Here is a 25,106-nt window from a genome sequence, read left to right as displayed (position 1 = left end):
ATGCATTGTTAATGAATGACGCTGGTGATTTCGGTAAAGCGTTGCTTTCAGTTCCTTGGTCCTTGCATCTTGAGAAGGTGAACTCACTGGTGTGCATCACAGACTACTCCAATTCGTCTGTTAAGCATAACAATATTTGAGCTGAATGCACACCGTGTTTCAAAAAGAATGACCTGATTTTAGACGGTGATAATTACGGAACATGGGACGTGCCGGTAAAAAAGTGAGTGTTGTTTGAATGGACGTGGCCTAGAGTTTCAGAAAATCGCCATAGATGTCAGTCAAAGCGTCTTCTTAGTCTGCAGTCAGTCGAAAGTAAGATGGCTCAACAGAAGGCGTATTGTGTTCTACAGTTTGCAAAGACTGAGTCAGTGATTTCGGTCCAGCGTTCTTTTCGTCGGCACTTTGGCATTGATCTGGTGGGGATATGTGAAGAATAGTGTGTTCATCCCTCCTTCACCTCGTGACATAGAAGAAGTGAAGAACAGAATGACAGGCGCAATAACTGCTGTAAACGCAAATACATTGTGTAAAATTTATAACGAATTTAGCTATTGTCTAGATGGTGTTCGTGCTGCTGTTGTTGGACACGGAGAGCATTTGTAATAGCATAGCTAAAGCTTCAAGATTTTGTAAGTACCGGTATTTTGCAATTTATCCCATTTTTATAGTGTTTTCATCAATACACAGGGGCATTCGATCGAAGAAGTGTAAAAAGCTTTCACAGACCAACCATCCTGAAAGAGGTTTTCTGGGTTTTCCTCATTTACACCAGGCATATGCCGGGGTAGTACCTAACTTATAGGACCCAGGCCGCTTCCTTCCTCCTCCAATCCTTTCCTCCTTCCCTTTCCCTGGGACGCCGAGGGACGTCCTCGCTCGTACGTAACGGGCTAAATGGTCATCGATGTCGAAAGCCCAGAAATCTAATTCCTAATTCTAATCAATACATAGGGACATTTAACCCTTTTAAATTATAGCTTTTTTTAGGTATTTTATAGACTTTCACTTAACCATCTATTGCGTCAAGACTATTTATCGTAGAATCATAGTTCATACCCCGTTTTGTTTCTAGTAAAGCAGTGTTTCCAGGAAAAAAATATTGCCCCATGTGCAAACAGTATCTGCTTTCCCCTATGTGAGCAATGGATGACATTTTTATATAAAAATTTCCTGACTCATCCCTAATTATCGTAGAGACATAATTGATACACCGTTTTGTTTGGCCAAAACCAGTCTTTTAAGCCATACCACTCGCATGTCTCTAGCATGTACCATAGTGGAGAAAATCGCGAATCGGGGAAAATGTATTTTTTGACAAAAATTCCCTTTTTTGCGAATTTTCTCCACTATGGTAAATGCTAGAGATATGCGAGTGGTTCCGTTTGAAAGACTGGTTCATGCCAAAGGAAACGAGGTACGTATCATGACTTTAGAATAAATAATGATAATACTGTAGATACTTTACTAAAGTAATTGACTAAAAATGTGTAAAAAATGAAAAATAAAGAAATCGAGATTTTTTTGACACACGTCTGTTGACTCTAGCAACATGAGTCATATCTCATTTAGTTCAGCGTAAGGCAACCTTTCAAATGGTACCATTCAAATTTCGCTATCGTGTATCTGTGAAGATAAAAATGGGAAAAGGGAATTTTTTCTTTAAAAAATTCCCTTTTTCCATTTTGGACGAGAATTTCCCACTTCTGGTACACGATAGAGAAATTTAAGTGATACATTTCGAAAGCCTGTCTCATAATAAAACCAACGAGGTACAAACCATGATTCTAGGGTAAATAGTAATGTGTCACGGATTTTTTGAAAAAACTTCTTAAATATACCTTTTCAAACCCATCGTCCATGTTTGTGACGTCACAGCCCCCAGACAGAGCATGCGAGGCTGCAAAATCCCCATAAATTATGTTCTATGATGCTTCCATATTTGAATGAATGCAAAAAACCGGTCTAGAAAGCTTTACCAGAGACTTATAAAGCAAATTCCGAAGGTCGACGCCATGGCACAGATATTGTACCATCATAATTTAAAAGGGTTATAACCAGATCATTCTTTTCGAAACACTCTGTACGTTTTAAAAGAATCTTTTCATAAATTCAGTTAATACGAAAAGAATGCATAAACTAATTAATTATGTTGAATTACTTTTACAGCAAATTTAAAGACGCTTCGGAATATAAGCAGATTTTAATGCTGTATCAACAAAAGAGAAATGATAATTTGGGATTTGGATATTTGATTCTAGTCTTCATTTATCATTAAAGTGAGCGGCCAAATAGAAAATGAAAGATCTTGACCTATGTACTGTACAGCCACGCCCAACCAATTCTACAGGATTTATACCAACATTAAATGTAACATTGCAAGAGCTTTTGCTCGCATCATCTCCTAACGAAAACTCAATTGAGAACAATTCAACAAAACGAAAACTGAAACCTAGACAAAGATACTTGACACTCATAGGGACAGAAGTGGAGAAATCTTCCCTCGACAACTCGTCACCAGATCGCAGTGAATCAGCTTGTTACGAGTGCGCAACTTCCGGATTTTGGCAACTTTCCGCTGATCCATTTTCTACTGGATATTCTCAAGAACTACAGATGGAGTCTTCTTATTCTAGTTGCACAGTTTCTTGTTCGCATTCACAAGAGTTTATTCCCAGATCAAATTTAACTCTGCAGTCTCTACTAGATGAAGAATATATTGTTAACAATGCTGATGAGAAAGGTGATTTTAAACTCCGGTATTTGTCAGATTGTCAAAGACAGTTTACTGATATATCTCTACTGGAAACAGCCAACATTCCGCCAAATCTCGATGAAACAAAAGAATCAAATAAACACGGAGTAAGCCTACCAGGTTTCTGGGAAATTTCAATAGACAGCGCCAATAAGAGTGCAGACAAGAAAAAAATAAAATCAATCTTTAAAGCGAAAAATGAATTGAGGCGTTCATCCTCTGAAGGCTTTTTACCAAAAACTGACAAAACTTTACAAGATTTACTAATGGGGATTTCGTCTGACTCCAAGAAGTTGAACTCTTATGAAGATTTCCTTCAAAGAGAAGGTCGGGAGACCGTTAGTGTACCAACGAGACAAACAGAACAATATAGCTCTTATCCCGAATATTCAATATCAATGCCTGAAACAAGTTTCGAGACAGGCAAAACTTTGTTTCCTGGTGGCTTTTGGCAGTTACATGTAAAGCCTACAAGTAATATTCATTACATAACCAAAAAGAATCCTGTTCACATGAAAAACAAACCACCTCAGGCTATGCGGTACAACTCTGAGGCAGCATTAGTGCAGTGGACAAAAGAAGTCATGGAAGCAACACCTTTCGGAAACCAAGTCGGAGATAGTATTAAAGCCGAAGAACTGGAACAGAAGGAGGACAATGTATCTCCAACAGAACTAGAAAATGTTAATCCACTAGCTAAGAATCGTCAGGAAGGCATGATACCAGCAGTTGATCCATTAAGACCATCAGAAATGCACAAAACATCAGATTTCTGTCAAGTTTATTCAGATCCTGTTGTATCAGACTCAGTTAACAAATCAAATTTTACAAATCAATGTAAACCAGAACTGTATCGTTCAGTCTCGGAGGGCTTTGTGCCTTGTCCAGAGAGCACATTCAAAATACTGCTAATGGAATCTGTATTAGTAGGGAATAAAAGAACAGACAATGCCAAGGGCACGTTATCTTGTAATGACTTTGAATCTCCATTGTCCAATGATTTGTCTCATATTCAGAAAAAACGAAGTATGGAAAGTTTGAGAACAATTCCTGCAGCAGCTATCAAATATGGGAAAACCTCTCAGAAAGACGGAAAATCAGCTGTGAAAGAAGCACTTGGTAAACTGGAATCTGGGAACTTTCAAGCGACGAAGGAGCTGAGAACAGAGGACAAACTAGAAATATCGTACCAAACTTCAGAAGACATACCTAACCCATGCAACCAATCCAGTGGCGAAATTACTTCTAAATATCCCTTTACTTTTCTTATAAACGGAAAGGCGAGACGTTTTCATTTATTGCCGAGAACTAGTACATCAGAAGACAACCATGCAGAAGTTGAAACGTCAGAGTCTCTATTCATCCAACCTTGTGTTCAAGTGCAAGAAATTAATAACGTTCAAGTTCTGTGGTCAAACTTGGGAATGAGTAAATCTACGAAGTCATTAATTAACTCTGAGCCATTGATGGTATTCCTAATGTTGTTTCTGAGCTTACTCAACAGCATCGCCATTTCCTTCCTGTTGACTTACAACATTTTGAGTGAGTATTTTGTACGTACAGCTATTTTAATGAACATCGTGATGACATCACGCCTGTTTCAAATCATTCTGAGACTGAAAAGGTAAGAATTAAAACTTCACAAACTAAATTCGCTTAGAATTAATTACTACCATAAGAGCACCCCAAACTTTATTAAAGGTTAGTTTCAAGGCTAAGTCTAAGTCTATAGGCAAAGTCTTACTCAAGGCTAAGTCTATAGGCTTGCACAAGCTTGCATTTACACGGCTGCAGATCTAATTAAGGCTATAGCAAACTTGCTACTTTCTCGATTGCAAGTTGCTTCAGACTTGCCAATAATACTTATTATAAAGCTAGCCTTCAAATTCATTTAAATTGACGCACATGTCAAGCATGACTTAAAATTTACACTTGGAAATGCCATATACAGAGAGAATTACTAAGGCTAAATCTAAAGCACAAGGGGTCTTATGCAGCCTTAATTCTTACATTTGGTCTAAGCGTATACAACTTTTCACGTCAAGGCTATCTGACTCGAAGTATGACTTGGCAAAATCTCTAAGGTTAAGTCTATCAAGGGATATTATGGCCAAACTTAAACTTACCGTAGTCCTGCTTGCTTATTGGGTAGAGGTATTTGTACTGTATTGCGTGGACTGACATCAATTTTATGTTTTAATAGCGTATAAAATTTAATTGCGTATAAAACAATTGTGCCATAAAATCTATGATCTACAAGAGTCATTTCTAGCTGAATGTTCTTTGATATTACCACTTCCCACTTCACGTCACAGTAAACCACGCGGAGAGAAGAAGGAGCTGGCAAGAAACCAGACGTTGAAGTGACAGTCAAACAAAAACACCAGTAGCGTACCGTCGGTTTGACAGGTATTGTAATTAGGGCAATATGGGCACGTTAAGGACTCTATTAACATATAGGATGAGAAGAACAATCTACATGAAAATTACTCATATTACAGTTTAGTCCTTCGTTTATCATAATTTATGCACAGTTACAAAGTATCATTTTAGGAGATAACCTACAGGGAAGTTCCCCCAGGGAATCAGGAAATTCCCCTCCAGTACCAGATACATATCCTATGGTGCTTAATGTACACTGCTCCACAAAACTTAAGCAACTCGAGAGAACTTGGTATAAGTGACGTGTAAGGCCCATTCAACACTGGTTAGTGGCATGCACATACACAGAGACACACAGGCAAGGAGAGCACCCACTCTATATCATAACCAGCACCGTTGCAAGCGCGGTGAACAAATTATGCCATGAGGCGTACACCACAGCCCAGTAGTGTACGAGGCTCCAAGCATTGAGTTAGTGGTTCTTGTGTGGGGTACACACCTTGCAATGGCTGGTAGACGACATTTGAGTGACTTTGACCGCGGGCGAATAATTGGACGGTTGGAATTGGGCCGATCGCAAGTGGAAGTGGCGCAGGAATTCAACGTGAACAAAAGTGTTGTGTCGAGGCTGTGGAGTCGCTTCCAACATGGAGGTGAAGTCAGTAGACGTCATGGAGGAGGCCGTCCGAAGAAGATGTCGGCCGTCGAGGACCGATTTCTTACAATTTTTGCCAAACGTAACCGTCAATCTTCATGCTCTGAACCAGCCAATGAGTTGTTTCAGGCTACAGGATAACGCGTGAGTCGTGAAACTGTTCGTCGACGGCTCAATAGAGCAGGACTGTATGCAAGAAGGCCTGTGCTGTGTGTGCCATTGAAACTGGAGCACAAACGTGCGCGTTACACATGGTGTCAGGAACATGTTGCATGGGGGAACACCAGTGGGCGCGTGTCATATTCTCCGATGAGTCGAGATTCAGCCTGTCGTCTGATTCTGGTCTGACTTTAGTGTGGAGAGAGCCAGGAACACGCTATCATCCGAACTTCATTGCTGAACGGCCGTCCTATGGCGGTGGTTCCATTATGGTGTGGGGTGGAATTATGCTGGATGGGAAAACGGACCTCCATATTGTGCAACATGGCACTTTGACAGCACAACGGTACCGGGATGAAATTCTCAATACATATGTGCGCAATTTCCGCAGAGCATTTGGCCCAGACTTCCTCTTCATGGATGACAATGCCCGTCCACACCGTGCACATCTTGTGTCCGAGTACCTGGAGAGCGAAGACATTACGCGTATTGCATGGCCTGCATATTCGCCGGACTTTAATCCCACCGAGCATGTGTGGGATGCTCTTGGGCGGCGAAAGATGCTGCGCAGTCCACCAGCACGCACTCTCCCTGAACTGCAAACAGCTCTCCTCGAGGAGTGGCGCCATCTGCCGCAAGACTTGATCAACACTCTGATTTGTAGCATGGAGGCCAGATGTCGTGCCTGTATAGCTGTTCGAGGTGGTCACACGCCATATTGACTGCCTATGCTCTCGCACAATCCAGCTTCACCTGTTCAGGTATCGTTGTGCGGAACTTTTTGGTCACTCTGTACATCCTAACTGTATTGTTCGTCTTCATTTGTGTTGCATTGTGCATCTGGACCGTCTGATTGTTCATTATACTTGGTGCAGTAATCGTGTCGTTTTACTTTCTGCCACTTTCTTCGAGTTGCTTAAGTTTTGTGGACCAGTGTATATTCTCATTATTATCGTAATACTACTACTTTTCACCCCCAGTGTACTGAAATGTTACCCCCCTCCGGGAGAAAATCTTCTGAACTCATCAGTGCCTGTAATGTAGGGTAAAATAATAAGGATTTTAATTGAAGTACTAAAAGTTAACATTTTCCTCTAATATTGGGATAATATGAACATATACGGAAAATAAGAAACAAGCATTTCTATACACTTAGAAAAGTTAATAAATAAACGGATGTATAATTCATTGTAACTACAAACACTCCGTATGTGTAAGATAGAAAACATATGTGTGAATAAGATGCGTCAAGTACATAGAAAAGTTTTTTTAAAAAATCTTACCTATGCACACTAATATTAATAATAACAAAATGTGATAATAATGTGACTATTATCGAGGTATTTTTTATAAAATAAACGGAAAATGGTCATAGAGTCACATAGAAATTTAATTTAAACTATTTCACTGATATTATAAAAATATATCTATGTCAGGAACACAAACGTTGTTGAAGCATATGTCATGTTAGGAGTTGACACATTATTGTTAGTTCGCACATCTATGATATATTTAACGTGTGCCGCAATCAAAACATTTTCTGTTAGAGATGGAGTGGGTCAGTGGGTTGTAGGTCAACAGGACGTGACCCATTGCGACCCGCTACGATCCACTGTTCTGTGCATTGTAGGGAGCCTCTTCTGAACACTGGTGGATTTGTTTACATTTTACTTTCAAGGCCTCAATTTTTCTTTGTTTTTCATTCGTTTCTATTTACTTACCTGAGATGAGTATATCTAAGTGAAAATAGATCTTCACACACTTTTGCATGTTGATATTTATAATTGTAATAATGGCAATAGGACTTATTACTTGGCTTTCAAGAAATAATCAATTTTACACTGTTTTGTTCTTCTTTTACGTTGGCCTACAATTTTACACTGTTTTGTTCTTCTTTTACGTTGACTTACAATTTTACACTGTTTTGTTCTTCTTTTACGTTGACTTACAATTTTACACTGCTTTGTTCTTCTTTTACGTTGACTTACAATTTTACACTGTTTTGTTCTTCTTTTACGTTGACTTACAATTTTACACTGTTTTGTTCTTCTTTTACGTTGACTTACAATTTTACACTGTTTTGTTCTTCTTTTACGTTGACTTACAATTTTACAGTTTTGTTCTTCTTTTACGTTGACTTACAATTTTACACTGTTTTGTTCTTCTTTTACGTTGACTTACAATTTTACACTGTTTTGTTCTTCTTTTACGTTGGCCTACAATTTTACAGTGTTTTGTTCTTCTTTGATGTTGGCCTACAATTTTACACTGTTTTGTTCTTTTATGATGGCCTACTTTACTTTGATTTGGGATCTGTAATCTCTAATTCATCAAGGAAATAATTCTATATGATAATCAAATTGAAATTCGTCGTGATATGGCACACGATAAACACTTTACCATTTTATATCGTAAAGGTCAGATCGGCATTGTAACAGGACGGTGCTTGAACGATTGGCCGTAGAAATTCAAACTCCGATTAGTGACAATTTCACAGCCTTGTTTTATTACAAGTGTAAACTCTTTAGTCAGTAGAGAGGAGGGCATGGATCATGAGTCAGGGTTAATGAGTTTTGCTGGGTGATGGGTCAGAGTAGATCAAGGTGGGTGGTGGGTCCAGTGGGTCATAAGTTATGGTAGGTGGTGGGTCAGTGGTCATAGATCAGGTTTTAATTGAACCACGTCATCTCTCTTTTCTGCTTACCGCAGATCTGGTAACATATTCTAGTGGCACCAAGGGAAACATTTTATACATCTAATTTATTCACCTAAACTAGGAGAAAATCTGGATCAAATTAATGGGCACGGTAAACACCATAATAGTTGATGAAACGGGCTTCAAAAGCGACATTTCCAAGATACCATAAAATATACTTTTAGTTTTATCCATTTTCTTCTCTACACACTTTTTTTTTGGGGAGGGGGGCACTGCGTCACGCTTTCATTTCCAGCAGAGATACCTGTGTTTACGTCCGTTCGTTTCACTGTGGAACTCAAATGTCTGAACTGATTTCAATAAATGAGGTAACTATAGTATATAACTTATCTTTTAATTTAGCACTTCATGCTTTATAATATACACTGAAAAGTAGAAAATTTAAAAAAAGAATAAAATAAAAACCCTGAAAACGGTTAAAAATAATTCATCACCTTTTCTTCCTAACCGAAAACTAAGAAACGAGTTTTCTATTTTGTAAATAAATGGCTATTCAAAAAGAGCACTGGTTTGTTACATCAACTTTATTTTTTTCAAAACACACTAACAAAATTCATAAACATATTCATCACACATTCCGATTTCAGGTATGGCTAATGACTGGAGAATTCTCTGTACTAAAGAACATTCTATGCCCAATTCTTGGGAACAGCGTGGAACCGATTTCATCGAACTAACAGCAACACTGTCACGAACCACCGCAATGTTTTGCTCAAAATGGCCACGACGACGACGCCCATGACTTTTAATGTTCACTGTTGAACCCGTTTCAATTAACTTTTTCATAAGTCTGTGGACTATTGATTCATTCGGTGCTTCATTTCGCCCTAGGATCGCGCGAAATCTGCTGACAGTTACTGCAAAACTCTCCCCGTTCTGATAAAAGGTTTTCACAATTAGCACACGTTGCGCAATAGTAAACTGCTCTCTGGCTAGACACAGACTGAAGAAATGCGAGAAATTCAGACTACGGCGACAATCTGAATGTTTGTTAGTAGAGCAACAATACAAAAAAATGTCGGCAACTGAGAATCAAAAATTTGCCAGACAATCCAAAATCAGCGTGCTTTTTGAATAACCCTAAAGGAAAGATTAAGCGAAGCCTTTGCTATATTTCTAGAACTTAATAGTCATAGGCCTTGAGATCTACGCAATACTAATAACAAAGATAAGACCAGGGATAAAAGTGAGGGGGAACGCAGAAGGACGGCGTTATCTCACTTCCAAAAATATATATGCCGTCCCCCACTTCCTAGAGAATCACAATGGGCAAAGATAGGAAAGGGGAACGGCGTGACGTCATCCGTTCCCCTACTTTTCAGATCCACTATTATCCCTGCGTAAGACAATGGACTTACGGCTACTTAATTTTATAATTTTAGAAATATGGTTTCCGTTTGGCCTTTCCCGTTTATTTGCAAAATACAAAACTTGTTTCTTAGTTTTCTGTTAAGATCAAATTGTGATATTTTTTTTTTTTTTTTTTTTTTTTTTACGTAGTTGGGTCTTTGCTTTGTAAGTTATTCTTATTTGTAGAGATAGATAGAACATAAATCTCACAAATCAGTATGAAGTCTAAAATTACAACAAACTAGTAACGGTATAACTATTGTGATACATATTTTGAAAACATTTGTTTTTGCATAATATTATTCGTAATTTATATAGTATAGTTTCATTTATTTATTTATTATTTTAAATAGGAAGTACTCAGAATCAATGGATACCCATACTCACGTACGTCCTGTGGTTCTGGTTGAATTTTTCGAAACTTTCGCCACGCTGATTGGTATTCAGTCTCTACTTAGGTAAGATAATAAGAGTAATGATATAGTATAAGAGGTTTCAGCCTGCTTTTCCCGTTGAAACTGTGGAGACTGTGGCGCCGCCAGTCATGGGAGTTGGGTACCACGAACTACTAAAAGCAAGAACGAATCAAATCGGAATTCAGCGGTGATTGTGATAGTGTCAACATCCCCTGGTGTGTTACACAGAAGAGGAAGGGGATTAAGTGAAAAGTGCACATCTTACGTTCATTACACACATTTACATTTATACTCAAATTCATCTACACTCATCCACATATACTCTACTCATCTATATTTAATTTATTTTTCACTTTTTCTCACTTTTACACCCTGACAATCTGGGTAGCTGGCCCTCTTGATCCCTCTGGATCCCCTTCCCGATTTTGACTTCAATTTATCCCTATTTTGACAATTTTGCAATTAACCTGACTTTGACATATTTTTTATAATTTTATATATTACATGCATCTACTGAATTCTATTTTCAACTGCTGTCAATTTATTTATACTATGATTCACGCACTTCGACTTCACTGTGGGCCAACCTTGCAAATGGCAACGTCCGCCATTTGCAAACTATAGTACACTTTATTATACAAATAAGTAAATTTCTACACAAATAAGTCAATATTTCTGCATTTATAGCACACTTGACCTTATTTGTTGGTGCACCTACTTGTTAAACACCATTAATAGTGACGAAGACAAGACAAGACGAACCAAATCATTCGGAGCGCATTAGTCTGATAGAATTAGCCAATGATCCACTTAGCTACTGTCAGTAGCAGTGTTTCCACAGTCCTAGCTCGGGAGTGGGCTGGCCAAATTGAAACCAAAATGGCTGAATTCATTATTTTATACCAGTGTAATTCATGGCTCTATAACACGAAACTAAAAGAGCTAAAGTTCTAGAATACTCCCCTCCCTCCTTCCAAGAGTCCAAATCAAGAAAGTGCTCTTTTAAAAAATTACTTTTTAAAACCATTCAAATAGGACGACTCCGAACAACAGTGGAAGTAAAAAATGAAATCTTTGAGTTTTACGTCCCACGTTTATGCCGGTTAGGCTAAAGGAGACGGTGATTATGAGAAATGAATGAAAAGGTGAAATGAAGAAAGTGGGAGGAAACGGGAGAACCCCGAGAAAACGGTATTATGGCAATATATGAAACAATATATAAAATGAGGAACAAAGCAAATCATCTCCGAGAAGGTATGTAAACAGTACGTTATAGAAAAATATTAAAATAAAAATTTATGCACCTTATTCTCGCTTATTTCACGACCGAAGGAGGATAATATAGGACTATAAGAAGAGTATAGGGCAGCAGCATTTTTTAAGAGTCCAGCAGCCAGTATGAGTAACGTGAGATGTAGGAAAAAGTCTTACTAACACTTTTGAAAATTTGAATAGTTATTTGTTAAATGGTGCTGAATTGGGTAGAATTTTGCAAATATTTTTACAATACGGGCTGAAAATGCAAGCGTGGCACCAACGGGCCAATGAATGAAAAAAAGGGCTGAATTTGGTACAATTGTACCGTGTAGCAATACTGGCTAGTAGCAGACAGTGGTGGATCCAGAGGGCGCGATCGGGCCGATCGCCCTCCCCCCCAGAAGAGGAAAGTTTAAGTAAACGAGTAAAGCAAGTAAAATTAAGTAATAAGTAGTTCCAGTAAGTTACTGAGACACGTTCGGTGAGTCAGTCAACTGTTTAAAAACAAGTGGTAGAGCGTTCACCTTCGGTGCTTGGGGTCGTTGGTTCGATGCCAGCCCGCGCCGTGTGGACCTTGTGGTGGACAAACACCGTGCTCGTGGGTTTTCACGGGGTTCTCCCGTTTCCTCCCACTTTCTTCATTCCACCATTTCACTCATCTCTCACCATCACCGTCTCTTTTAGCCTAACCGGCATAAACGTGGGACGTAAAACTTAAAGATTTCATTTAATTTCATTTTATGTATATTTCTGTGAAAAGAAAAGTGAATGAGAAAGTAAAAAAGAAGAAAGAAGAAAATAGAAATAAATGAATAAAACAAATGTGATTGACATTTATTTAATATAACTAAATTAATCTTATCACTTAACTTCTGTGACAGGAATTGGACACTCGAATAGGGAAAATTTGATAAGAAAAGGGAAAGTTTTGTGTCAGTCGAGGGAAACTTTTTTACGGAAACCTACAAACATTGGTTGAGTACAAGAAAATACAAAACAATTATGATGGCGTCGTGAGACAGAGCGGCAGTTGTTGAATAAATGTCTTCTTATTATTCTTTTTCGTAATTATCTCATGTTCAAAGTGTGCACTATAATAATAAACAAAAGCTAATATCTACACCGGAATATATTGTTAGTATTTTTGTTGATAATATACACGATATATATTACGGTGCTCCAATGCCCATAACTTTGCTAAATTTTGAGTCAAATATAGGTATCAGTATTAATTTGAGAATTTAATATACAAGAATATCGGGTGTAGAATAAGAAAGAAGAGTCCATCAAATAATGTGTATATATAGACATATATATATATATATATATATACGAGGGTTGGAACTTAAATAGTGGCAACACTGTTGTGGAGACACTATGCAATGAAATGTACTAGTGGCGCTGATAGCGCACGTTGTTGACATACCTACCTAACCTCCCAGCAAATAGACTCGCCCGTCGCACGTCACCGGCAGGCGCACAAGCGAGAGAAGCACAGTCACTTGTGAGCGAGCGGTCTAACGTAAAGGAACCCATCGTGATGCAATTTTGCGTATGCCCAGGCGTTCCTTCAGGATGCGAAGCACAATCGTATGCGCTAATCCGGTTTCGTGGGCGAGCTCACAAATCGTCAGGCGTCGATCACTGTCCACTAACGCGGCAACACCTTGCACTTCTTCTTCAGAGACAGCTAGGACGATCTTCCCGATGCATGTCTGCCAGTTTACCGACCTTCGTTGAAGGCTTTTACCCACCGTGCCACTGTTCTGTACGGCAGTGCCGATTCCCCACACACCTCTTGAAGCCCTTGATGACACTGTCGTGTTGTACGACCTCTGGCACATTCAATCTTGATCCAAATCTGTTGTTCCTGTTTCGAAAACATAGTGACACCTTTACGTTAGACCGTTCGCTCACAAGTGACTATGCTTCTCTCGCTTGTGCGCCTGCCGCTGAAGTGCGACGGGCGAGTCTATTTGCTCGCAGATTAGGTAGGTATGTTAACAACGTGCGCTATCAACGCCACTAGTACATTTCATAGCATAGTGTCTCCACAGCATATATATATATATATATATATATATATATATATATATATATATATATATATATATATATATATATATGACTTTTCTTGCTTTAATAAGACGTTCTGTATTGTTATTAATCTGTTATTAATAATAAGTAATTGTGCACAGATTGATAATATGCTCGCAATCTGAAGTATCCTGGAGATGATTACATGTTATTCTATTATGATGCAATTATTTTATCACGAAATTCACACGTAATATTTCAGAAGTTATTTCTTAAGGTAGGAGTTGCTTTCATGCTTGCAGATCAGCAGATTAATTTTATGAGGGCTTTCCCGTAAGGTAAAAATGCACATTCAGACATATGCAACATATACGATATTGGAAAAAAAAAAAAAAAACCTCTAACATCGAGAATGCTACTTAACAATGTCAGGACAGAAGCATAAAAGGAGGCCCACGCAAGAGTACGTCCCTAGGGAGCAGGCGCGTCATCGACGGGGGTTATAATGCAAGAAACATAAGAATAAGAATAATGCATAAATAAGAATAGTGCAACAAACCCTTGACGTCGTATTCACTCATTTGAACTCAACTATAGCCCTTGTAAGGATTTGATACTGGAAACATTAAACTTATAAACGTAAAATATTAACTTCCTACATTATACAGACATTTGCGACAGTGGAAATTATTATCTCAGACAATCCTCTTTCATACGCACTAAAACATTTTAACAGTAAACTTACTATTTGTTTGACGGGCTATTCTTAATCAGTATCAATTATGGGATAGTTTGTGAAGAAAGTCTGGTGCAAATATAACACTGTAAGTCCAGTAGCTGAAAAAAAAATATTATCATTGCTTCCTTTTTTTTCCTGTGTTTTCAACCTTTTCTTTAAACATTCTTCAATGCCATCACCAAAAGGCATTCATTGCCTCGTGATACACACAATTTTAGGAAACAGTTCGATTTGTTTTTCTTTTTGAGTGAGATTCTGTCATCAGTACGCCATTTGAAGAAACAGATTTTTAAAAAGCTTAGCAGAGGGAACGATTTTATATCTAAACAGTATTTTACTCTTTTAACGTAAGCTAACCTAAGTCGCATTTAATGTAAAAGGGACAAAATACTTAGTGAAAATTTGATGCCTTGCTACAAAATCAATTGACCTGGCTTTAAATTATTTAATTTAATCTCTTAAATTACAAATCCATGTAGAAAGTAAGAAAGATATATTACACTCAGATAATGGCATTTCTATTTTAGTTGTAATCGATTTGTATACATTAATGATTTTAAACCAATTATGTTTGATTTTGCACTCAAATTTTTTTCAGAGCAAAGGATCTTACCATTTTGTTGTACCGACTGAGAAAAGAATCCATTGCCAGTTTAACGAACAGCAGGATATTGTTTGATGAATATCGCCAGTTCAAGAAATCTGTTGATGCATCGCTGTTGTTGGAAGGTGGATTGTATTGTGTTCCAATGTTATTAATACAATCCTTACTGTGGAGTAAAGACAATGGATGGACAGCGATAAATACAAAAGGTAAAATATACGCTTATGAATGCATGGGACCAGGCCCGCAACCAGCCACAGAGGTTTGGAGGAGCCATGGATATGTTAGGGGGGAGCAAGTCATTAAAAATTCTGAGCTCCTCCGTGGCTAAGCGGTTAGCGTACGCGCCTTTGGCGTGGGAGACCCGGGTTCGATTCCCGGCGGGAGCTCATGTGGTTCGGATTCCACGTTAATCAGTAGGTCCACGTCTCATATAGCCTCGCTGCTGAAAGGGACGCTAAACTAAAAAAAATCAAATCATTAAAAATTCTCTTGCACATATCTAAATTGTGTGTTTTTGTGTTGAGGTCTGGAGGGGCCACGAAAAGTTTATGAGGGCCAGGTCCGTGCTCTAGTTGCGGGCCTGCATGGGACACAAGCACGGTAGGTTAGGTGTCCGATCTGCAAATGGAATCCGTCTGTTACATGTTTCATAAATTTATTTAGGTTTACATTATTGGTGAATAGTGTCTGAGTTTTGTCTTATTATTTCCTTGCTTTCATTACCGGTTATACCGGGTGTATCAAAAGTCCAGGACCAGTGTCTGAGCTTTGTCTTATTATTTCCTTGCTTTCATTACTGGTTATACCGGGTGTATCAAAAGTCCAGGGCCAGTGTCTGAGTTTTGTCTTATTATTTCCTCGCTTTCATTACCGGTTATACCGGGTGTATCAAAAGTCCAGGGCCAGTGTCTGAGTTTTGTCTTATTATTTCGTCGCTTTCACTACCGGTTATACCGGGTGTATCAAAAGTCCAGGGCCAGTGTCTGAGTTTTGTCTTATTATTTCCTCGCTTTCATTACCGGTTATACCGGGTGTATCAAAAGTCCAGGGCCAGTGTCTGAGTTTTGTCTTATTATTTCCTTGCTTTCATTATCGGTTATACCGGGTGTATCAAAAGTCCAGGGCCATAGGTCAACTTCGTTTTGAGTAAAGACCTAAAAATGGAAATAAAGGGAAGTTGTTGGAAATGGGTGTGTGTTAGTTTTAAATGGCGATTTTTTTTTCAATTATAGTAGTCGTTTGGGCTTCAAAATGCTAAGGCACTGTATATTAAATGAGAAAAGCAACATTTCGAATTCAGCAGGCTATTCGAACTTAGCCATCCACGTCTTCTATATCATTTCTGCGAGCCTTTATGTTATTTAGAACACGTCCAATCCATTTCCCAATAGTCCTGTATTATTGGTATTGTGAGAGCACAAGAAAACAATTTCCTGAATTGGGAACATTGCTTCTTCACTTTTAACAAAGGGCATCTTTAGTGATGGGCAAATTCTTGGGAAATTATTTTTCAAAAATATTCCCGAGAAGATTCACCAAAATGGGAATATTCCTTGAATTTATGTACAAACACAAAGAAAATTGCATTCTAGTACTATATTATGATTTCAACATTTTTATCACAATATTTTTATTACTTTTGTCTCCAGGGAACTCTTTAAAATATATATTCTGAATGGTATTATGTTATTTTATTATGCATAAAGAGTACATATAAATGTATATTTACTTACAATATGTTCCATGCGAGTAAATATGTAGGAAAAATATTTAGTATAGAAAGTCCACATACTTTTACACTGCTAAACAGTTTAAATTTATATGTAAGTAGATATTCTAAACTTGACCCTACTACCGATATTATAAACATATTAAATTTTTAAATGTAATAAACAAATTAGGTTGGGCGTATGCCAGAAAACATAAGTATTCAGCCCAAAAAATCGTAAGGTTGCCAGTGTTTGGGATGGCATATATACAAAATGTTGATTTAAGGTACATTGTGCTTTGTTAGTGTGTTCTTACTGTGTACTATTAAATCTCTTATTTAAGAAGATGAGCTATTTCGAACCATATACATGGTGTTACAAAAATTCGCCAACAACACTTGCTACATGAATACACACGTAAATAGAAGCAAAGAAATCCTAATTAACACAGATTCTGAAACACCGGTACTAATTAAACATCCTGAGAAGCAACCCTAATTTTGATATGTAAACATTACATTTTAAAAGTATATGTATTTACAACTACATAGATTTCCTTATTCAATATCGGATTCTTCCTCAGAGAGCGATAAGTGCAGGTCAAAATCTGATTCTTCGTATCCGGTGGTTCGGCGTGTATTGATAGTACAGTAACTTACCTCTATCTCTACATTACTTTAAAGCAGGGATGTAAATAACCACTCGCCCGGAGCGAGTGATTCATCGGTGCGGGCGAGTATGTAATATCATACCGAAGGTAAGTAAATGATTTCTATTGTGGGTGTGGGCGAGTAGCTTTTCTCTTGGGCAAGTAAAATTTTATTGCTTATTTGCATCCCTGATTTACAGACTGGTTCTTTTTCATCATTTGTAAATTAGAACTTTGCTACTTTCTAGTGCAAATGAAAATGGAACTTTAAAAGCCATATTATTAGTTAGTTATTTATAAGTACACTCAGCGAATTTCAATTTTTTAAACCTCCAAATTATTTAAAACATATAATTAAATAATAATAAATGAAAATAAAGCAATCAGTGATATGGTTCTTATAATTTGGAATTTTAAAAAAATGGGAAATTGCCTCCCGGGAATTTATATGAAAAGGGAAAAACCGGAATATCCCCATTTTTTATTTTCTTTCCCATTGGGAATATTCCCATTGTCCATCACTAGGTATCTTACCAGTGTAAAGCCTAACGGCTGAGACGATTGGTAAAGTTCCACCATTTTATATTTGAAGGCATCTTTGCCTAACAAAATTCCTTTCTCTTTTCTTCTTTGAATCTTGACCCACGACGTTTACTACACCCGGTATAAATCAAAAGTTAAATTCCGTAGACAAATTGAAGACTTTGGAACGAAAACCCGTCAAGTCCAAAAAATGAAAGTGTAAAGGAGATGAGGTTTTTTCTCATCCGATATTCTTCAAAATTGGAACATATATGCTAGACTGAAAATAAATCGACTCATATTTTTTCTTTCTTTCAGAAAATAGGTTAAGGGGAACAAAGGACCCCTTTTCAAAAAAGAGCCATATTAAAGAAACGAAACTCTGCCGATGCAAGGATGACTTCAAAGTAGGAAATACGTGTTTTGTCGTTTCTGTAAGAAAAGAGTTGCAGAGGGCATTTGCCCCCTTCGAAATGACAAATTTGCCGAGATTAGTGAAGGAGTCCACAAAGTGTGACCCCGGATCATTTTTTTCGAAGACCGTTTGATAGATGGACGCATCGACGATCACGGATCCCATTATGTTTGTGGGTACATATCTTGAAATAATATTTTTGTCCCCAGTGTCCCCCGCAGGGTCCCAGACGGGGCCAACTCAAAATTTGCATGGCAAGAGAAATCAAGTAACACAACGTTTCAGAGTTGTTTAATAAGGGAGATGAAGCACATGTGTTTGTGTTCACGGTAAAAGGGGAGACAAAAGCCAGAGTTCGTTCATAAATGCTCGGTAATAAACAAACGATGCTCTGTCTATACAAAGACAACCTGAAAGAACCCCAGCGTTCCACTAACTTGTAGCAAAAACAGACAAGTCGGAACGTAATTGAATCATGGGACGAAATGCTGTGTACTAGGTGGCAAATACGTCACATTTGTAGCCCAGGAATTAGCATGAATGAGTACAATGCGGCTTATCAGATGAAATGTGCTGAACGGGCAGTGAACATAAATTGTTAGGTATGGATACGGAATGTGTTCCTGGTACAAGTTCGGAGGAGAAAAATAAGAAGCCAAGCACATCGAAAGATTGCAGCAAAACTGTCAAGTCAACTGAGATAACCAACAACTCGAATAATAGAAAGGATTAAAAACGAGTGAGAAACGAGCAAGTGATGAAAAGAAATGTTATGAAGTCCAATAATGCGGGAGAAGAAGAGCATGAATTGGAAAGGTAAATATATACCGAAGAAAACTATTGGACCAGACTACAAATGTAAAAAGAAGTGCTTATCGAAACTAAGTGAGTGCAAAAGAACACACTACTAAAACAATTCTACGATACTGGTGATTTAAAAAAATTCAACATTTTGAACATTCGGGAAACATTCCATTACCCCATCTTCACACCTGGTTTGTGGGCATAACAATATTAGCAGGAAAGATTATGCCTACGTCAAAGGTCTCTGTAACCAATATACAGTTGTGTGACAGAGTTACGTTGGTATCCCTACATATTTGCATTTCCTTGTGTCTCCTGTCTCCTCCAAGATTTTACTTTTTGAATAACACCGGTTTATTTACCGAGTTATTAAATTTTACTGTGTTCAATATCGATTTCGTAATTTTTTACCCACATAACACAAAACGCCACATGTTTTCCCGCAGAAACACCGTCCATTTTATATTATTAAATATGGCGTCCATTTTATTCAGCTGCTGGAAGGTTTACGCTACCTTAGTCTAATTTTCCATGGATACCAGTTCCATAGTCTTGACGTGTTTATGTTTTGCAAATATTTTATGTAGTTGTAGCTTCTCTTTGATAGATATTGCATGACAAGTAATTTAGGGAAACTTTTTCATTCAAAGGGGGCATTCATCAATTACGTATACACAGAAAACAAATGTTAAGTGGTTTTAGATCATCTCTACATTACCCTACTTTTGAAATGGTGCAATAAGTGCTTTCCTGTTTTGACATCAGTATCAACGTTTCAGATCTATAGGAGTGGCCATAGACTCTTCGATCAACTTTGTTTTTACATGTTGACCCGCCGTTCTATTGCACAGGAGTAGACAGTCGAGAGTTCCTCCAGCTTCTTTCACTTTATAACAACCCTCAAACGATACGCAAATTTGATCCCTGTTGCTATTTGAAAATTATGAATAGGACTTATTTTTTCCCTTAATACATTATGTATTTTTAAAATGATGAAATACGTGTTTTCCTGTTTCTCATCTATCTCACCGTTTCACATTTATAAAGGTGGTCATAGGCTTTTCAGTGCAGATTGTGTTTCCATTTTGACCCGCCGCCATTTTGCACAGAGATATTTTAGAGTCGAGACACTCCATCTTCTTCTATTTAACAACAGCTTTCATTCAATACGCTACTCGACCACCCTTGTAATTTTCAAATTTTGCGTTGGACCCCATCTGGGACTCTGGGGCCAAAAATATTATTTCAAAACGTATCGCCATAAACATTACGTGATTCGTGGTCGCCTATTTGTCCATCTACCAAACGGTTTCCGAAAAAATGATCCGGGGTCAGACCTTGTGGACTCCTGCACTTCTCTCGGCAAATTTGTCATTTCGAAGGGAACCATTGCCCACTGCAACCCTTTTCTCGCAGGAACGACAAAACACGTATTTCCTACTTTAAAGTCATCTTTGCATCGGCTATTAATCAGAAGAATAAATAATAAATTTATTATTTTTTTCAGATACCTGGTTGTGGATTATTGTGGATGCATTAAGCATTTTATTTGTGGCGTCTGTAGTTACAATTAAATTTCCACTCATACAAGAGGAAAAGCAAGCTAAACGCTCTTCAGCTCGAAGTGTGGCAGTATCCGTGGTCAAGTTCCTGTATCTCTGTTTTTCAACTGGTAAGTTACTATTCACAAATCCGAAACTAGATTTATACAAGATGTTTTTTTTTTTTTAAATAAGATTTGTAATAAAGAAACAACGTATTATATTTCCTATAAACGTTTACAAAAAAAATTGCGACCGCATGAATTTTCCGACATTTACATGAGTAGATGTGCTGCCATCTATTTTTATGTTCACTATATTCGTATTCATCGCTAACTATATTTTATTCTTCGTAACTAATTAAAACTATTTTATGGCTCACTTTATTATCCATCATAATAGTCGCGTACGTTTAATAAGAAAGCATTCTTTTTGTAAAAGTAGTAGTTTGACGACCGTATATAACACAATATAGCATAGGGTGTTACTAAAATGACTCCTCGACATCTTTTTAAGCTGATTTCACGGCTACCATTTTGAGACTTTTCTCCAAAGTGCATGGAGTTGAAGTAGCACCAGCTTACTGACAACATTTAATACCACACGTTAATAGTTACACGGAGCCATTGTGTTGAATTGATATAGCCATTTTTTTCTGTATAGTACTTTTATGCCTTGCGTTTAACATGCAAACTGCACTATTACTAAAAATAAAGGGTATATATTAAAAGAACACCGTGGTATTGTTCCTAAGACTCCGCTTCTTCGTTCATTCACCTATTTTTTTAACCGCAACGATTTTATTTTCCTACCGGTGAATCCCGGGCTAGTGTTAACCGCAACACTAAAACTTTGAAGTAACACGCACAAGTGATAGTCATGCTGGGATCACTGGTATTTGTTAAAATTGAGTATTATTAACATTATCATTTTTTGTTGAGTTCGACAGAATTTTATGGCCTTACTTTCTTCCTACCTTATCCTTAGGCTTGTTTTATACGGAAGCATTTCTCGTAGCAGATGTGCTGTCAAAAATCTCGTATGATATTCTATGCCATTAAAGGTATATGGTGCTTTTACACGGTAGCATTTTGATAAGCATCTTGTCGTGACGTAGGAAACAAATCACTGGAGAAGATCGCAATTATGGCTCTGAAACTAAAGCGTAAGGTAGCTAAAGCTATAGTGGTTGTAGCAACAGTTTTCGCCAGTTATATTAAAAACCGAAAACCACAAAGAAGTATATGGGCAAAGAGTATCCCTACTCCAACTCATTTTTCTTTACTACAATTCAATTTCCCACACAAAACAAAGAGCTGCTGAAGTACAATTCTCTCTTCCAATCAGGCTCAGTGGTAGAGCGTTCTCCTCTGGTGCTTGGGGTCCCGGGTTCTATCCCAGCCCCCGCCAAGTGAATTTTGTGGTGGACAAACATGTGGGTTTTCTCGGGGTTCTTCCGTTTCCTCCCACTTTCTTCATTCCACCACTTAATTCATCACTCATCATCACCGTCTCCTTTAGCCTAACCGACATAATCATGGGACGTAAAACTCCAAGATTTCATTTCATTTCATTTTCTCTTCCAATCGGGAAACATTCAGGTAAACTTGAGCGAAAAGTTTAAAATGACCACTATTTACAAACTGTGGAAAGTTTCACAAAATAAAATAAAAAATCATTGCAGTTACGATTTTTCATGTATCGCTCAGTGAGGATCCAGAAAGGGGGCGCGAGATGGCGCGCCCCTCCATGAAAAGTAAAAAATATAAATTAGTCACTAATGAAGCGTTTGTTAAAAAGCCTGTGGAAAAAAAATTATCTCAAAAGGAAGATTCTGAGTGCGTTCTCCACTCACGCAGCAGCTGAAATGCGTGGGGCAGGGGGCGGGTATGAGTAAATCGATGATCGATCGATCCAGGGCACAATAAAACTAGTTACGCCACTGATAAGGCGAATATGTAGGAAAATAGCGTAAGAGTGTACCTATTAAGGTGGATCACTAGGTGTTCTCGGTGCTATGCTCAACGCTGCTTGAATAGTGCGGCATTGCCAGATAGTGTCGACTGTTTACTGATGCCAGATAATAGAGTAATTATAGAATTCTGCTTAGATACTTACTGGAGAAATTATTCTTCAACCCTACCGCGATTCCTCTTCTCAAACTGCAACGCTAGAATCCAGGAATTTTCTTATTGTGACTACTACAGTAAACGTACAAATTTGGCAACAACGCATTATGACGTTCTGCACAAGTTTCGTCTCAAAATCTATTTCCTTAAATGTAAATTAATATTTAAATAAAATATGAAACATAACACGAAAAACGGTCAAACAATATATTTATTTCGTGATAAGATTGTTAATTTAAAATACTTTATACATACAAATAAACATTTCATAAAACGGAGCGCTTCTAGTAAGATCTACCAGCAAGTGTCATCTTGTGTGCTCATTGTAAAACGAATTCAATATTTTCTTTTCTTTGTTACACTTTTCGATATAAGGAGACACAACAAAATGAATCAGTGTCTTGTGCTGTAGCTGAAACAATACTCTATCTTATAGTACAATATTTATAATATGTAACGTTTCATTGCGCAGTAGTTAAGGCAATGAGCTAAATTATGTACTGACTTCCGGATGGTGATCCACCTTAAATGTATATAATACAATTTCGTTTGTTCATTCTGGTTTTTTTTTTTTTTTTTTTTTTAATTTGGAAGCGTCTATTACTTTTCGGACAGCCCTCACATTTTCAAGACTTTATTATTGAGAAAATCACAGATTATTATTATTATTATTATAGTTACTTTATTATTTCTGTTTCGTTTCAGCTAGCAGAATTCTAATACTTTTGGTATTTGCGGCAGCTTTTGGTTACTATATGTTTTTGGCATGCGGTCTGCACTATTTGATATGTTTCTTGTGGATGTCACCTGTTATAGACGAGACGACGAGATCCATAAATAGTAGAAGCTTAAATATATTCCTGAAAATATTAGTACCCTTGTATTATATCCTAACTTTTTCTGATCCGAAAGATGTATCTGTTAATAAGAGATATTTTGCCTACCAAGTCATCATCTTAATGGAAAACATTCTTTTGACTACGTGTGCTCTGTTAAGTATCTTACAATTTAAGAATGATTCAGTCATGGGATCACAGATGGGATCGGTTATTTACATTCTAATTTATCATATTGTAACGTATGTTTTTGGTTTTGTATTTCTTATTGTTTTCAAAATATTGTCGGTGTAAATTGTTTCTCATGAGCAACTGTTTGTGGATCATGGGAAATCATGTAGAAAATTTTTGGTAAACAAATGTATTCATGAAACTATTTGCCACGAACTAAATAAATAAATTTGTATTCCTCTTAACTTTGTTAATGACAATTCTTTTAAACGTTACTACCCTAGTAGCAAGGTTGGTTGGCTCACTGTTGGGAATTGAGTCGGATTTGGTCAAAACGGTGGGCGATAGTCTTTGCGAGTCTAGCGGAAAAACTTACGTTAGCTCAACGTTGGTTAAATGTATGGTTGTCCAACCAACTATTTTCCCGACATCCACGCAACGATACTAGAACTGATTTTTTCCCAACCGTTGCTTTGTCGCATCGCCATCATTTTCCCAACATTGGGCCAAACGATTTTGCTACTAGGGTCACCACGAATATTTATTTAAAATAAACTCTAGTGGACAGTTAAAAGGATCATACTAGAAGTTTCAATTTCGTCCGGTAGATGTCAGCCGCAAGATGACGTATTCTGCCATCTAACGATAATGTAACTTCCACTGCCTTTTTGCAAGGAAACAGAATTTTAACATTTGATTCCATTCAAGAGTTATTCTGTGTAGTAACAGGCCGACATAAGTCATCGTTAGCAAATAAGATGTTAACGGATTAACTACGAGATATTCGCTCTAGTCATCTATTGCCAAAAAAAATTCAAAAAATTCGCTTCCGTTCATGAATTGTCCTATGTAATAACGGACGGACATAAGACAACGTTACCCGTTAAGATATTAACGGATTGACTTTGTTAACGATCTCAGCCGTGATAATTGCTCTAGCTATCTATTACAAGAAAAGAGATTTTATTTAAAAAATCCTTTTGTTTAAGAGCTATCGTGTCCACTAACGGACAAATATCCGTTAGCAATTATGATGTTAACGGTTTGACTACGTTAACGAACTAGGGCGAGATAATATAGCTCTAGTTATCTATTGCCAATCGTTCATAACTTAACGTGAGAAGTAACAAAGGAACGTTCCGTTATTCCATTGTTAAAAATGATTCCTTAAATTTGAGAAAACGTTTTTCATCTGTGCACCAGATAATATTTTCTTAGAAACGACAGCAAGACGAAATTTTGAACGTCATGACATAA

At 37.5% G+C, this 25,106-nt stretch overlaps 1 protein-coding gene across 1 annotated transcript in view; it reads left to right on the top strand.

Moving 5' to 3' along the window:
• Positions 1-24,084, top strand: part of LOC145684251 (uncharacterized) — a 44,467-nt gene extending 20,383 nt beyond the window's left edge. Inside the window, exons 2-6 of the mRNA XM_081756375.1 lie at positions 2,170-4,379; positions 10,371-10,475; positions 15,065-15,279; positions 20,680-20,844; positions 23,548-24,084. Of these exons, the coding sequence (XP_081612501.1) occupies positions 2,299-4,379; positions 10,371-10,475; positions 15,065-15,279; positions 20,680-20,844; positions 23,548-23,972 (2,991 nt within the window). The 5' untranslated portion in view covers positions 2,170-2,298 and the 3' untranslated portion in view covers positions 23,973-24,084. The remainder of the gene's footprint in view (positions 1-2,169; positions 4,380-10,370; positions 10,476-15,064; positions 15,280-20,679; positions 20,845-23,547) is intronic.
• Positions 24,085-25,106: the final 1,022 nt, after the last annotated feature.

This window comes from Thermobia domestica, chromosome 4, assembly GCF_964235325.1.
Source record: "Thermobia domestica chromosome 4, izTheDome1.hap1.1, whole genome shotgun sequence".
In the NCBI taxonomy this organism is placed as follows: Eukaryota; Metazoa; Arthropoda; class Insecta; order Zygentoma; family Lepismatidae; genus Thermobia; species Thermobia domestica.
The sequence above is the reverse complement of the archived record's forward strand: the minus strand, read 5'-3'. Positions and strand labels throughout refer to the sequence as shown.